Source organism: Leguminivora glycinivorella, chromosome 25 (assembly GCF_023078275.1).
Source record: "Leguminivora glycinivorella isolate SPB_JAAS2020 chromosome 25, LegGlyc_1.1, whole genome shotgun sequence".
In the NCBI taxonomy this organism is placed as follows: domain Eukaryota; kingdom Metazoa; phylum Arthropoda; class Insecta; order Lepidoptera; family Tortricidae; genus Leguminivora; species Leguminivora glycinivorella.
In genome coordinates, this window is record NC_062995.1 from 3,176,456 (window position 1) to 3,192,874 (window position 16,419).

Here is a 16,419-nt window from a genome sequence, read left to right on the forward strand (position 1 = left end):
TGGGACTCAATATTTATTTATTTATTAATGACCAATGGCACAATTAGTTGAATAAAAATCGATTTCAAATTAGTTTGGTCTCAATCTAGTGATATTTACCTTATAAAGTAACTTAACTTACATATATAATTCAGTACAAAATACTGTAACTTACGGGTCACTATCAAATTTACCTTATCGCTAAAAGACTATATAGCTGACACGTCTGGATTGTGTTATGTCTTTGTGGCTACGTAGACATGAATGCTAAAAGTGTCTTTAGCAAAACGTCTGGATCTTAAAACGTAACAATTTAAAATGATCTAACTGCAAAACATCTTCATCTTCGAATGTCTGTATTACAAAACAGACATGAACGCTAAACGGTCAAGGAGCAAAAAATCTGGATTGTTTAATGTTTTTATTGCTAAATAGAATAAACGCCAAACGACCCGTTAGCAAAACGTCTGGTTTTAAAATGCTTAAGTGTCTTGAGAATTCAAACCTTCTCGCACTGTTAATAAGAACTGTTCTGTTACATATTTATTTATAAACCATGGCGATGAGACATTATATTTCCGGACGTTTTGCTACTGAATAGTTCTGTGTTGACGTCAATTAACTAACTACACTTTTGGCTTTTTAGATATGCTAATCATACGGACTATATATATTTCCAGACGTTTGGCTACTCATTCATTCTAAGTCTTAGCCATCCAGTTAAATTTACTTTTTGCTGATTGAGTATTCTACTTTCATGTCATCCCAGCTGAATTGACTTTATACTGACTGTATATTTAAATTTTCTGACATCTAGCCGAAATAGTCGTTTAGCGATAAGGTAAACTTGATAGTGACCCTAACTTACAAGTACAACTTGTCAAAGAAAAAGTGGAAATAAAAAAGTGGCAATATCGTATGGATATAATCAGTGGCTTTACATAGAGGAATAAGTGAGGGAAGAGTAGTAACTCCATACATCAGTAAATGAAAGTTATTTGTATAGTAATAGTTAAGTTACATCTAGCGACAATCACGCGTCAACTAACGTAAATTACAAGGAAAAGGAATTGAAAAGAGAATACTGATTCATACTATTCTAAAATTAGCTAAAAATTGTTGAGCATTAGACTCTTCGTTCGTCGCGACATCTATTGACAAGTATGGAGTTACAACTCACCCTTAGGCACTGGTTCCACCGCGAGCTAGTAAGCTATGAGCTATCGGCTATAAAAACGAACAAAAGATAATCACTCCCATGTAAATAAAAGAGACACGGCGATATTGATAGCTCACCGCTGGGCGAGTAACTATAAACATCGCCGTGTCTCTTTTATTTGCACGGGAGTGATTATCTTTTGTTCGTTTTTATAGCCGATAGCTCATAGCTTACTAGCTCGCGGTGGAATCAGTGCCATACTTAGTCCTCTATGGCTTAGGCGGTTATAAATTACGACCGGTTTCTGACGTAGTCCGCCATTTTTTGTCTGGTAGTAAACGCGTACTCTCTGCGTATAGTTGACGTGTATACACGTCAACACAGGTCGATACACTCGATGGATTCGTCTGGCACGGAGCGGACGTCTGATATCACCCCCATTGGAGGGGGTTGCATTATCCTCTCTTCGGGATTTGGGTCTGTCGCGTCCTGAAAGAATCAAACATAAGTTTTATCCATACTAATGTTATAATTATAAATGTGAAAGTGTGTCTGTTTGTTTGTCCGTCTTTCACGGCAAAACGGAGCGACGAAATGACGTGATTTTTTAAGTGGAGATAGTTGAAGGGATGGAGAGTGACATAGGCTACTTTTTGTCTCTTACTAACGCGTGCGAAGCCGCGGGCAAAAGCTAGTTAATTAGTTAAGTATTAGATTTAAGTTTATTGGTTGGGGACTGAAAATCAGCGGTCTCGCTGAGTCTCATCCATTTTACTGCACACACATCTGTAATTTTACTTACTAAGTTTTTATAAGTCCTTACATGTCCATTTTGTGCTGTGTTGGTAAATAAATATCTTTTTATTTTTTATTAAAATAAAAATTAAAACTTACCATGAAAGAAATAACATCCATAGGAATCTTGTCCTCCCAATCCACCGTCCGGTCAGTCTTCAACACAGGCCTACTAGCCCCCTTCGCATCATCCTCATCATCAATTATCTCATATTTTATCTCGCATCCGCCCTGAGCATTCTCACTCAACAATAACTCAACTTGACTCAACGTTTCCTCGTCAGAACCCTCCCTGCGCTTGCGTTTATTCTTATTTTCTCCATCCACGTTTAAAACTATATTTAAATCGTTCATTTTGATTATTTCGACGTTTGAATCTTTATTTTTCTCCTCTATTTGAGATACTAGGAACTTGTAATAATCACTTTTCTGTCTATTCTTCATTCTAGCTTCATTTTGGTTAGCAGCAGTCTGGTTTGAGGAGACAACTTGTAAAGGGTCTGTTAGTGCGTCCTTGTTAGGGTCCAGGATGAAATTTTGGACGTTTGGGGCACTCCTTAGTATGCCATTGTCAAGTATTTGAACCTGTAGTGAGGGTACATATACATTTCCATCGATACCTTGGACCTGGAAGTAGAAAAAAAGTAACTTGTGTCATTTACAAGTAACTTGTGTCACTCTAAAAGTATTTAAAAGTAACTTGTGTCACTTTTATGTTTGTTTTTGTTTTTAAATTAATGTGTTATCTGTCGTGGCATCACCAAATGGGCCCTACGGAAGATCAGCGCTGGCTACATGGCTAGCATCAAGCTGAGTTGGGTCCATTTCGTGATGAACACTTTTATGTCATTTTGTTCTTTGCCATTTTATGTTTGATGTCTGTACATGTCCGTACATGTTATGTGATCGTCATGAATAAATGTCTTTTGTCTATTTTATTTTTATCTCTATCTATTTACAGAAAGAAGATCTATTGTTATAAGATGTATTCATTACTATTAGCACGATCTTCCTCATATTATTAAATTAAAACGGGACTTAATCGCGTAAAACTTACGTTTATATTTAACCCGACGTTTCGGACATGACATTACGTCCGTGGTCACGGGTAGACTGGCTGGGAGTTGTATCAACATCTAGCTGTACGTGTTTTTCGAACTACCCGCACTTGATTGTTATCAGTCACTTTTACGCTAGGCTTGCCACTTTGCCTACATACAACACTCACGACATCCGATGGTATGAGACCGGGACTTTTCTCACGTTTGCACTTGTTGCGTGATGTCAATGTTAAATATAAACCTAAGTTTTACGCGATTAAGTCCAGTTTTAATGGGTCACTATCAAATTCACCTTATCGCTAAAAGACTATATAGCTGACATGTCTAGATTGTGTTATGTCTTTGTGGCTACGTAGACATGAATGCTAAATGCGTCTTTAGCAAAACGTCTGGATCTTAAAACGTAACAATTTAAAATGATCTAACTGCAAAACATCTTCATCTTCGAATGTCTGTATTACAAAACAGACATGAACGCTAAACAAACAGTCGAGGAGCAAAAAGTCTGGATTGCTTAATGTTTTTATTGCTAAAAAGAATAAACGCCAAACGACCCGTTAGCAAAACGTCTGGTTTTAAAATGCTTAAGTGCCTTGAGAATTCAAACCTTCTCGCACTGTTAATAAGAACTGTTACATATTTATTATAAACCATGACGTCCATGACACATTATATTTCCGGACGTTTTGCTACTGTATCGTTCTGTGTTGACGTCAATTAACTAACTTCACTTTTGACTTTTTAGATATGCTAATCATACGGACTATGTATATTTCCAGACGTTTGGCTACTCATTCATTCTAAGTCTTAGCCATCCAGTTAAATTAACTTTTTGCTGATTGAGTATTCTACTTTCAAGTCATCCCAGCTGAATTGACTTTATGCTGACTGTATATTTACATTTTCTGACATCTAGCCGAAATAGTCGTTTAGCGATAAGATAAACTTGATAGTGACCCGTTTTAATTACATACAAACAACATACAATCACGCCTGTATCCCATAAAGGGGTAGGCAGAACACATGAAACTACTATAGCTTCAGTGCCACTCTTGGCAAATAAGGGGTTGAAAGAAAACGAAACTGTGACGTTGCAGTGACAGGTTGCCAACTTGCCAGCCTCTCGCCTACGCCACAATTTACCCCATATCCCACAGTCGCCTTCTACGACACCCACGGGAAGAAAGGGGGTGGTGAAATTTTTCAAAAGGCCTTATTGCTATAAGTCAACCGAGGTTATTATCTATGTCTTTCATTTAGTCAAATTCAAGTAAGTATGTATGGGATGCATATAGACTTACTGCGTTTTAACTTTGAGGAGCAGCGTTGATACGAGATTTTTTAACCCCCGACGCAAAAACGAAGGGGTGTTTTAAGGTTGACGTGTCTGTCTGTCTGTCCGTCTGTCTGTCTATCTGTCTGTCTGTTTGTCTGTATGTGTGTGTCTGTCTGTGGCATCGTAGCTCCTAGCTCCCGGATGGACCGATTTTGATTTCGTTTTTTTTTTGTCTGAAGTCTGAACTTAAAGCTGAGTTAGTCGGGAGTGTTCTTATTCAAAGTAGTGACGAAATGCCGGGATAACGCAGAGGATGATGATAACACCGAAAATTAAATTATAACAAGATCATACCATCCCATACATTAAAATGCGACCGCCTACGAACGCGCTTACACTCCACCACACATAGATGGCGCCACAAAAAATGCCTTGTTGCCAACGATTATTTGTAGATTGGCATTAAGTGTCAATTCCGAGCCGTAAATCTATGTCAAAAGTGACACTTAACGCCATCTACAAGTATAATCGAAAGCTACAAGACATTTTTTTGTGGCGCCATCTATGTGTGGTGGAGTGTAAGCGCGGTCTTAGGCGGGCGCATTTTAATGTATGGGATGGTATGATCTTGTTATATTTAATCTATGATAACACTCACCATTGGATGAAGCACTATCTGTTTTGTTTCGTTATCATACACTCGAACTTGTTGCATCTCTTCATCCACTGACACCTTTGTCGTGGTACTCAAAAAACCTCCCTTCTTCGGCGGCACTGGTGTCATAGTCGGCGTTACTGGTGTCAAAGTCGGCGCCATTGGTGTCAAAGTCGGCGTTATTGGTGTCAACAAAGCGGGAGCCATGGATGCCATAGGTGTCATGACCACGGGTGTCAGAGTATGCATTCTAGGTATGGGTGGTTCTTCGTGCTGCATTACTACCGTCATTTTTCTGTAATTTTTTAAAATCATTATTATAGGCGGTCAACCTGGGCACTAAAAAAGGAATCAAATTAACGATGAATTAAACCTTTGCTCTTGCATTTTCAATCAATTTTTAAGTGTTATGGCTCATCGATTATTCCTCCAATATTATGATAAGCGTTTTATGACGACAATAATCTCGCGGTCCCGGGTTCGAATCCCGGTAAGGGCATTTATTTGTGTGATGAGCACTGATATTTGTTCCTGAGTCATGGATGTTTTCTATGTATATAAGTATTTATATATTATATATATCGTTGTCTGAGTACCCACAACACAAGCCTTCTTGAGCTCACCGTGGGCCTCAGTCAATCTGTGTAAGAATGTCCTATATATTTTTTTTTTAATAATTGGTCGCTGAGCGCTGAGCCCTACATTTTTCTATTATTTTTTTATACTACGTCGGTGGCAAACAAGCATATGGTCCGCCTGATGGAAAGCGGTCACCGTTACATGTACGCCTGCAACTCAAGGAGTGTCACATGCGCGTTGCCAACCTATTAGAAACTTGTACACTCCCCTTTGTGTTAATTACACAGCAAAAAACCGGCCAAGAGCGTGTCGGGCCACGCTCAGTGTAGGGTTCCGTAGTTTTCCGAATTTTTCTCAAAAAATACTGAACCTATCAAGTTCAAAACAATTTTCCTAGACTAGAAAGTCTTTATAAAGTTCTACTTTTGTGATTTTTTTCATATTTTTTAAACATATGGTTCAAAAGTTAGAGGGGGGAACTTTTTTTTCCTTTAGGAGCGATTATTTCTGAAAATATTAATATTATCAAAAAACAATTTTAGTAATCCCTTATTCACTTTTAAATACCAATCCAATAATGAAAGAAATATCGCAACGCCTGGTTGACGTATCCGGTGACCAGAGGGCTGGCAGCTACTTTGGACAGCAAATAAGTTTGTCCATTCAAAAAGGCAACGCTGCCAGCCTACTGGGCACCATCACCTCCGAGGATGATCTGGGGAGCATTTTCTATTTGTAAATATATATTAATTTGTGTAGTTTTAACAACAACAACAACATACAATCACGCCTGTATCCCATAAAGGGGTAGGCAGAACACATGAAACTACTAAAGCTTCAGTGCCACTCTTGGCAAATAAGGGGTTGAAAGAAAACGAAACTGTGACATTGCAGTGACAGGTTGCCAGCCTCTCGCCTACGCCACAATTTAACCCATATCCCATAGTCGCCTTCTACGACACCCACGGGAAGAAAGGGGGTGGTGAAATTCTTAACCCGTCACCACACAGGTAGGTGTAGTTTTAAGTTGTGTATAATTATATTAAATTGTTTAGTTTAAGTTATATATAAGTCATTGTTTTGTGTTTTTTTTTTTGTTTTCCATCCTTATTTAATTTACTCTGAAAATGGTTTGATCTGATGAAATAATAAAAAAAGATTTTTTGCCAATTACGAATAAAGAATAAACATTGTAGATTCCTTATTCTTGCCAATTTATCTAATTTCAGTTTAATCCAACAATATATCACACGTTGGGGTTGGAATATAAAAAAAACAGTCCCCACTTTACATGAACGGGGGGTACCCTAACAAAACAGTTTTTTCCACTTTTTATTCTATCACTTTGTCGGCGTGATTGATATACATATTGGTACCAAATTTTAGCTTTCTAGTGCTAACGGTCACTGAGATTATCCGCGGACGGAAGGATGGACAGACATGGCGAAACTAGGTATATAAGGGTTCCTAGTTGACTAACGGAACCCTAAAAAAACCGGCCAAGAGCGTGTCGGGCCACGCTCAGTGTAGGGTTCCGTAGTTTTCCGTGTTTTTCTCAAAAACTACTGAACCTATCGAGTTCAAAACAATTTTCCTAGAAAGTCTTTGTAAAGTTCTACTTTTGTGATTTTTTTCATATTTTTTAAACCTATGGTTCAAAAGTTAGAGGGGGGGGGACGCACTTTTTTTTCCTTTAGGAGCGATTATTTCCGAAAATGTAAATATTATCAAAAAACGATCTTAGTAAACCCTTATTCATTTTTAAATACCTATCCAACAATATATTACACGTTGGGGTTGGAATGAAAAAAAATATCAGCCCCCACTTTACATGTAGGGGGGGTACCCTAATAACACATTTTTTTCCATTTTTTATTTTTGCACTTTGATGGCGTGATTGATATACATATTGGTACCAAATTTCAGCTTTCTAGTGCAAACGGTTACTGAGATTATCCGCGGACGGACGGACGGACGGACGGACGGACGGACAGACAGACATGGCGAAACTATAAGGGTTCCTAGTTGACTAACGGAACCCTAAAAATGGACGTATAGCTAACCTTTGCGGTGGTGAGGGCACAACCAGGGTGTCGGTGCGACGCAGCTGAAACCGTGGAGTCCCTTTCAGCGCGGCGTCCAAATCCAGGGCTACGCGGGTGGTTTGCGCGTCGCTCTCAGACTGAACATGGAAACGAACAATATGATAAATAATATCCTCCTTGCGTTATCCCGGCATTTGCCACGGCTCTTGGGACCCTGGGGTAGGGTTGTAAATAGAAAAAAAACCAAATGTTTTTTTTCAGAATTGTGAAAAAAAACATGAAAAAAAACCGAGCACCATGGTTTTTTTTTTAAATATGTTTTTTTTTTTCAGATGAACAAATAATACGACAATAACGGTTTTTCGTTGAGTTGTAACGTGTTTCAATAACAATAACGTACATTTTAATTCAATTAACATTCAGTATACAAACGTTTATTGGGGAATCCCCGATGCTGCGTGTAGCGTGGAGAGGCGGTGGTGTTGCCAACAGTAAATAGTGATAACTAACAACTACAGATTTCGTAAAATGTTACTTTTATAAGACCAGAAATTAAAGTTATTTGATTAAATTCGTTTAATAGTTAACATTAAGTCTAAAAACCCGTATAAAAGTATTAACTACTTTGCAAATTTTGAGATTTCGTACTTTAGAAAAAAAACATACTCCAGAAAAAAAACTGTTTTTTTTCACGGTTTTTTTTCATGTTTTTTTTTCAAGTCAGAAAAAAAACCGTTTTTTTGCAACCCTAGCCTGGGGTCCACTTTGACAACTAACACCAAGATTTGGCGTAGGCACTAGTTTGTACCTTCCAACCCGAAGGGTAAACTAGACTTTATTGGAGTTAGTCTGGTCTCCTCACGATGTTTTCCTTCACTAAAAAGCGACTGGCAATTATCGAATGAAAAAAAATTGGGGGACACTCTACACAGATCGACCTTGGTCCAAAACCACAGTATAATAAAGAGTACTATCATACAGTGTGGCCACTCCCGTTCCCTGCACACACCTTACAGTTACCGCCTGTCAAGAACGTGACCGACCTGTCTTATCTCACGCATACAAACAAGATACGCGTTAAACTACACGAGCTTAGACTGTGTGCGTAGGAACGCGCCTCTTTCATACATTTGATCGCCATTATCCGAGGTGTGCCCAAACTACTATTAATTAGTACTTATGTGTAGTACTTGTGTGGTTAATTTAGGCTTGTGCCGTTTCGTTCGTTGATCGGAGCGCTCCGATCTCGTTCAGTAGCTCCCACGAACTAGTTCGCTCTTTTAGGTCTTTTGCTCATTTAGTTCAGCCAGACCAGCGACCATTGCGGTCGGAAAGATCAGAACGAATGGGACCGAATAGTGTCAAAATGATACGAATAGTCCACAGATAGTAACATTCCGGGCCGAAAGGTTGTAAGTAACCGAAGTTTAATATGAAAACTTGACTTTTTTTGTTGCTCTGCTAAGTAGCTCTCGCTCTCGGTCGGCGCAGTCACACATTCGTTCTCGATCCAAACCGCTCGCGTTCGCCGATCCTGTACTGAACTAAATGAGCAAAGACCGATTCTCAGAGCACGGAAAGATTCAGTTCATTTCGGTCATTGATGGGATTTTATTCCTAACAGTTCATAGTTCGTGAACGACACACGCCTAGTGGTTATGGTTGCCTACCACCCATAATACAAGCTGTGCTTAGTTTGGGGCTAAGATGATCTGTGGAAAGTGTCTCCCAATATTTATTTATAACTTATAAAATGACTCGGCTATGGCACACCTCCGACACTGGCGATCAAATATATGAAAGAGGCGCGTTCTTAGCACACAGTCTAAGCTCGTGTAGGTGAACGCGTACTATGCTTGTATGAGTGAAATATGGCAGGTCGACTGTTCGCGTTTTTGACAGGCGGTAACTGTGAGGTATCGCAGAGGGGGTGGGCGGCACTTTCAGCAGGGAGCGGGAGTGGCCATACTGTACGATAGTACTCTTTATTATATGGTGACTATGATTCATGTGTTTCAGGCACAAGAAAATATCTTGACGACCGGTCTGGCTGTCGGTAGTGACCCTGCCTGCTAAGCCGCGGTCCTGGGTTCGAATCACAGTAAGGGCATTTATTTGTGTGATGAGCACAGATATTTGTTCCTGAGTCATGGCTGTTTTCTATGTATATAAGTATGTATGTATTTACCTATTTAAGTATGTATATCGTCGCTTTTTGGGGCTAAGTTGATCTGTGTAAGATGTCCCCAATATATATTTACTTAGTTATCTTACCACAGGATACTTATGCGGTTCTTTCACACTGTTCATAACATTCTCCCAATTCACTGGGCCAAGGTTGTTAAAGAAGTGACCGACTCGGGCAGCCAGCTCGACAGTCTTCACAAACCGCATTGCTGAGCGTGCCTGAGCCTCGCATACGTAACATACTTGGATCCTCCCCTGAAATCAAGATTTATGTTGTTGATTAAAAGGCCAATTATAGTAGCCTATACTCTATAAGGCCAATTATATAGACTCATACCGAATTGGGCACAATAAATGGTTGTCTTCTGTAGTATTAGACTTATATTGACCGGGATATAGACCGTGATTACCTTTTTGATTTTTGTCGAGCTCCCGATATTTCGACGCAGTTGCATGATGCATGCAACGGAAAACCGTGTTTTCCGTGATCATGATGCATGCAACTGCGTCGAAATATCGGGAGCTCGACAAAAATCAAAAAGGTAATCACGGTCTATATCCCGGTCAATATAAGTCTAATGAAAATAACCGTGAATCATTCAAAACTCTTTCTGTAGTATTTGACATAAAACAAAAATATTTTCCACTCACTAGCTCGGAAACACGTGTTTTGTTCTTTAATACCAGCGGGTAAAAACGCATTTTATCCACTAGTGGGTAAAGTAATTTGACCTTGAATAACGTCAAATTAACTGCTTCAAAATTGATAAAAGTAGGTGAATCTAGTAATAAAGATGACTTACCACCTGTGGAACTACTGGAAGCAGTGATAAACGCATTTCTTGCGTTGTAGTTTCCTCGCTATAGTGAGGGGAAAAGTTTTGTGTTACACTTGGGTACAAATATATTTTACTTTTTGTGTGTTAAAAAACTCGCAAGTTCAAGATTCTATAGTTGAACCATGAGCGAAGCGAGTAGTTCGAGAATAGAATCCTTTCACTTGCTCGTTTTTCAATTCCACACTCGGCGTTAAAACAACTTTGCACCCGAGTGTAACAAATAACTATTATAGATTTTGGGTATTAAAAGTGTATGAATGACGTATTATCGATTAAAAATGTGTGTAATCTTTAATTTATTTTGGCCACCGAAAACGCTGTCAGCGATGTAGTGACGTCATCGAAGTTCAAACCTTACTGCATGTCAAAACAATCACTGACATATTGAACTTTATGCCTTCACACTTAAAAGGTCAGAAAATGTTGTTTTCGAATAGAATGACCTGATGCACAGATAATCTATAGATTAACATGACTGTGTTGTTTTCGCCTGATTATGTAATAGTACATTACGATACAAGTGCGTAAAAAAGGAAGTTCGAAACGAGTGGCGATAAATTAAAACACGACCGAAGGGAGTGTGTTTTAAATCGACACGAGTTACGAATTTCCTTTTCGCACGTGTATCGTACGACGTTTTTCAGTACAGATGAGCCTCCGAAGTTTCGACCTGACATATAATGAACCACTTCTCGCACTAGTGCGTAAAAAACACACCATCTGTACTGAAGTATATTTTAAAAATATTTTTTACCGTTTTTAAGTTATTATAATAAAATATGGTAAAATTTTATTTCAATTAATTGGACAGTGCTTAATCATATAAGATGAGTTTAAAATAGGGTCAAGTAGCCTATTGTGTTGGCTTCTTTATAATCTTCTTAGTCGTCCCCTCATGTCTGAGGATAGTGAACAACAGTGATCTAACTCCACTTGACGTGGTCTAGGGCCATATGGACTGCTATCTGCATGGAACCATAAGATTTCTTTACGGTGTCCCACTCCCACCTTCTCAGCTTTTTGTAGTAGTAAAATTTTTTTGCCTGTGTGGTGACGAGTTAAGAATTTCACCACCCCCTTTCTTCCCGTGGGTGTCGTAGAAGGCGACTATGGGATATGGGTTAAACTGTGGCATAGGCGAGAGGCTGGCAACCTGTCACTGCAATGTCACAGTTTTGTTTTCTTTCAACCCCTTCTTTGCCAAGAGTGGCACTGAAGCTTTATTAGTTTCATGTGTTCTGCCTACCCCTTTATGGGATACAGGCGTGATTGTATGTATGTAAAATTTTTTTGTAGTGTTAAGAAGGCCTGCAAGGGGTCAACACAGGCGCCTATTATTAGGAATGCAGAAAACCGTGTGGAATGGAGAGCTCTGGTGCACAAAATAATGCGACCCTCAGAAATGAGGAACCAAGGAAGAATAAGTAGAAATCACTTTTTTTTATTATTATAAATGGGCTTACTCTTGGCCACAGACTAGCCAAAGGCACAGACATGGCCTACGATGAAGTGAGCTCGCCCAGAAGATGCCTGTTCACTCTTGATTTGAAGGTTGCCGGGTTATATGAGCTCAGAAATATAGTTGTCAGCAAGGAATTCCACTCCTTGGCAGTGCGTATAAGAAAAGAAGAAGCAAAGCGCTTCTTGCGAATTCGTGGAATATCTACCAAGTAAGAATGGAAACCGGCCGTGTGTCCGAGTCTAATGGTAGAATGGGGACAGTGGAATATGCCTGTGTAGCTCTTGAGCACACTCCCCGAAGTGCAAAAGGTGTAAAAAGGTTGTACATAGAATTCACATCACATTTAATAGTTATGGACATTTGGGCCAATTACAGTACAAGTTTTAGTCTGGGTAGACTCATATTAGAAATTTCCCTTTTTAGAGGATTAACTATTCAGCAAATTTAATTAAAATTGGTTCAATTACGCACAATATAAGGACAGGGTTAAGTCTTGCCGGTCCCTTAGGCTGTTTTCACATTATCCGATATCGGAAAATGTGAAAACGCATTTAGGGGACTGAAATGTTCTCGAGGCTGAGGCGTAGGGTTAGAGCCGGCGTAGCTTTACTTGACGTTCATATGTGCATTTTAATATGCCTACTTGAAAAATAAATATTATATTTTCATTTCTAGGGGTGACTTTGTTATCCCTTGCTTTAAAAGGGTTCATGTAGTAAACTCCGGCGGGTTCTATTCGAAGGCACTTTTTGGTTTATTTTTCCCAAGTGAATTAAAAAAAAGATGCATTTATACAGCAAGTACACTTACCTTAAAACGCACCACCAATTTACTTATTAAATAGTTCAACTGATAGGGTTTCACGAGCTTAGTCTCTGCTGTGGAGCGAAAACAGATGCCGCAGTAGTTGCCTTTGGCGCGATTAATGGCCTCACGTATTTGTATAATGCCAATTGTACTCATGGCGGAAGATCTAACATCAATTCAGCAGTATAATAAGCGAGTTCTTAGTTTTAAAACAGCTTTGTTGGTATTTCTGTGTATAAAAATGGTAACGCGAGTGAAATGAAATCTGTAAAACAATTGACTTGACAGTGACGTTTCTCTATGACAGGTTTTTTTTTATTCCCACAGGTAAGATTATGGGTTATGGAGTTCGTTGAATGGTGAATGAATAGAATGAACGGTTAAGCTTGTCACTAAAAAAGGCGCGAAATTCCTAAACCTTTGGCTATCCTTTGGCCCTATATTTTCAATATTTAAAGTCACACACAGGTCAGGTCAGGTTAAATATGTGTACAAAGCGCGAGAACTTAAAGTGTTATATATTTTCAATACTTTTTTAAAGTGTTATTGGCTCGTAGATGATTCCGCCAAGTCAAGGTTTAAAAAGGCACGTGTTTTGTGAAAACAATCGGCCGGTGAGTCCTACATTTTTCAAATTTGGTTGACCGTTTTATACTTCCGTTGTTTGTTTGGTTCTATTGTATGTATGTATGTATAAGCTTTATTGTACATAAAGGAAACAAAAGAGACACAGTTACAGAGTCAGTAATATACAATGTAGGCGGACTTACCCCTTAATGGGATCTCTTCCAGTCAACCTTTGAGGAAATGAGTAGAAGCGAATTAACGATGAGTGACCAATTTAAAAATGTACAACCACTAAAAGAATTAAATGCAAATTATATTTCTATTGTCTTCGGAACAACTTACTCTGAGAACTTTTAGTTACCGCTCTTCCCAACAGAAATACAAATTTAATGATATAATTTAGGCAAGTATAGTACGGGAATCATGTATGCCTTTGTCATCCGTCCTACATCCCATATCATATTGGATCGGATATCTAATGTGAAAAACGCACTGTACCTACTTAATCTTTCTGGTTTAGCCCATTGGTTGACTGGTAGAGAATGCCTCGAGGCATTAAGTCCGCCATTTGTGCCATACATTGTTGTGCAATAATGATTAAATAAATAAAGGTGTATCGTTAGACTTCCTTAACTTTTGATATATCTACAGGAAATACACCAACAATTATGCAAAAAATAAACACACAGTAATCATCAAGATATTTAATCAACATAAAAATTAATTAAGTAATAAAATAATAAAAATGGCACAATTACAAATCAACACGTTTAACAAACATTATTTGTCTGGATAAAGATAATTAGTTTAAGGCCGAAAGTCCACTATGCCGACGGCACGTTACCTATGATCATATTTCTATGATAAACATATGACAGTGGACTATCGGCCTAAGATCTGATTGCACGCTCATATTAGACGTGCAATGGAAGTCATATAGTATGAATTTTCTGAGATGGTTTTTGCCGTAATCTGTTAAACAAAAGCCTTTGTTTCTATTATTAACGGCGGCTAGCTCCCGTTTAAACGGCACGCGCTAAAGTCTCCGTGTAGTTAAAAAGCAACTATCATGATAGCAATAAGGTTCAAACTTATGAAACAGTTCGCAGCATGCAGGTAACTTTTTTCGAAGATGACATAACGTGTTATCTCCGAAATGGCTTTTTATGGATTTGAACCTTATTACTATCATGATAGTTGCTTTTTAACTACACTGAGACTTTAGCGCGTACCGTTTAAACGGGAGCTAGCCGCCGTGAATAATAGAAACAATGGCTTTGTTTAACAGATTACGGCAAATGCCAAAAAATCATCTCAGAAAATTCATACTATACAAGTGCTCACGACGGGAGGACTTACGGAACTAATTTGTTCCGTCCATTGAGGTATATGTACTACGTACTAGAGGCGACGTTGCCAAGCGAAAACACTGCACATGCTGACAAATGCGCGGGGTGGGGGGAGCGGCCATTTACGCATAGAGTAGGTCTACCATCAGATGTGACACATTATTATATTCTGCCTAATGGGAATTTTACATTTAGTTAAAATACGGCTATTCTAGTCAAAATGATTTATTTATTTACAACTTAAACAATACAAAATAATATAATTGTACTGTACTTATTTTCTTCTTTAAAATACAATGAATGAACAATATGTGTGGTCAGTTGGTAACCAAGTTTCCTCAGCACAATTTTTGGATAAAGCGTATCCATTGTTCCCTTTTTTCATGACCAGGCCAAAGAAAACTGCAAAAAGTGAGCGTGCTACAAATACAATTTCACTCAAAAAATATTAACAATTTATGAACAAATAAACTTTTTTAATATTATAGTAACATAATTCATGAAGTAGTAAGTAGTTACCTATAGGAACAATGTAAATGGCACTTCTGCGCGGTTAACTTTTTCTAGTCTATGATTGCGTCACCAAAATGGCGGCAGTCCGCTCCCGCTCGCGTGTTTGTAGAATATTCAATCTTAAAATATTATAGACGAGTTTTTTGTTTAATTTACCGATGAAATGTCACACCTTGACTTTTATTTGATTTTTTTCGAGTGATTAGAACAATTTTTAAGCACACAAGAACGCATTATTCACGTGGATTGTAAATGAATCACGGCACATCACTGCACTGCAAGAGCCTGTAGACGACTGACAACGTTGCGGTCCATGGACCGCAGTGGGGTGTGTTAAAAATTCTCTTAGTAACGTCGCCTCTAGTACGTAGTACATATACCTCAATGGTTCCGTCTATTGTCCTTTGAGTCGTCGGCAACCCAAACCCTCCTTTGAACTTGTGCACTCCTTTTTGCTGTGTACTTATACTTAACACAGCAAAGGGGAGTGTACAAGTTTCTAATGGGGTGGCAACGCGCATGTGACACTCTTTGAGTTGCAGGCGTCCATAGGTTAGTCCGGTTAGTCCGCTTTCCATCAGGCGGACCGTATGCTTGTTTGCCACCGACGTAGTATAAAAAAAAAAGTGTCCTGAGTCGAGGCTGCATAGCGAGTACAAGGGCGGGCCCACTCAGGCCTTACGGCCCAGCCACGACATTGGTCTAAGCGCGACAGCGGTGAGCGGCCGCCATAGGTGCAAATGAAAAGTCCCATCGCTGTGTCTCGCTCCAATGTATGGCCGCCGCTCACCGCTGTCGCGCTTAGACCAATGTCGTGGCTGAGCCGATAGGCAACTGTCCTATAGAATTCTCTCCTCGTCCCCTACACAATTCTCTAATTCTTTGGAACACTTGTTGATTGAGGTTACCATGCAAGGAGCGAATGCCGTCCTTGGTGTTGTGTACTGTCCTCCTACTTTAGACTATTTTTCAGACTTCGAGACACTACTTCACACAGTCAGCACTGAGTATGAACATATTTTAATTATGGGCGACTTTAATACCGACCTTTTGAAAAGCAATTCTAGATCGCGTAAGTTGAGGGTAGCCGCAGAGTCTGCCGATATGACAATTCTTCCACTCCAATCTACGCATCATAATACTGAC

General features: G+C 39.0%; 1 protein-coding gene across 1 annotated transcript; it reads right to left on the minus strand.

Annotated features, from left to right (window-relative positions):
* Positions 1-1,324: 1,324 nt before the first annotated feature.
* On the minus strand, positions 1,325-13,107 carry LOC125239251. The gene is made up of 6 exons (XM_048146784.1): positions 12,848-13,107; positions 9,824-9,991; positions 7,568-7,686; positions 4,929-5,220; positions 2,033-2,560; positions 1,325-1,627 (listed from the first exon to the last, which is right to left on the minus strand). The coding sequence occupies exons 1-6, from the start codon at positions 12,998-13,000 to the stop codon at positions 1,514-1,516; spliced, it is 1,374 nt and encodes a 457-aa protein (XP_048002741.1). The 5' UTR covers positions 13,001-13,107; the 3' UTR covers positions 1,325-1,513.
* Between the last annotated feature and the right edge of the window lie 3,312 nt (positions 13,108-16,419).

Excerpts from the sequence above, each read along its gene's own strand:
- LOC125239251 (XM_048146784.1), bottom strand. The coding sequence starts at position 13,000 with ATGAGTACAATTGGCATTATACAAATACGTGAGGCCATTAATCGCGCC. Across the intron at positions 5,221-7,567 it reads GTGCCCTCACCACCGCAAAG|AAAAATGACGGTAGTAATGC; the intron begins GTTAGCTATACG and ends AAAAAATTACAG. Across the intron at positions 2,561-4,928 it reads AGATAGTGCTTCATCCAATG|GTCCAAGGTATCGATGGAAA; the intron begins GTGAGTGTTATC and ends TTCTACTTCCAG.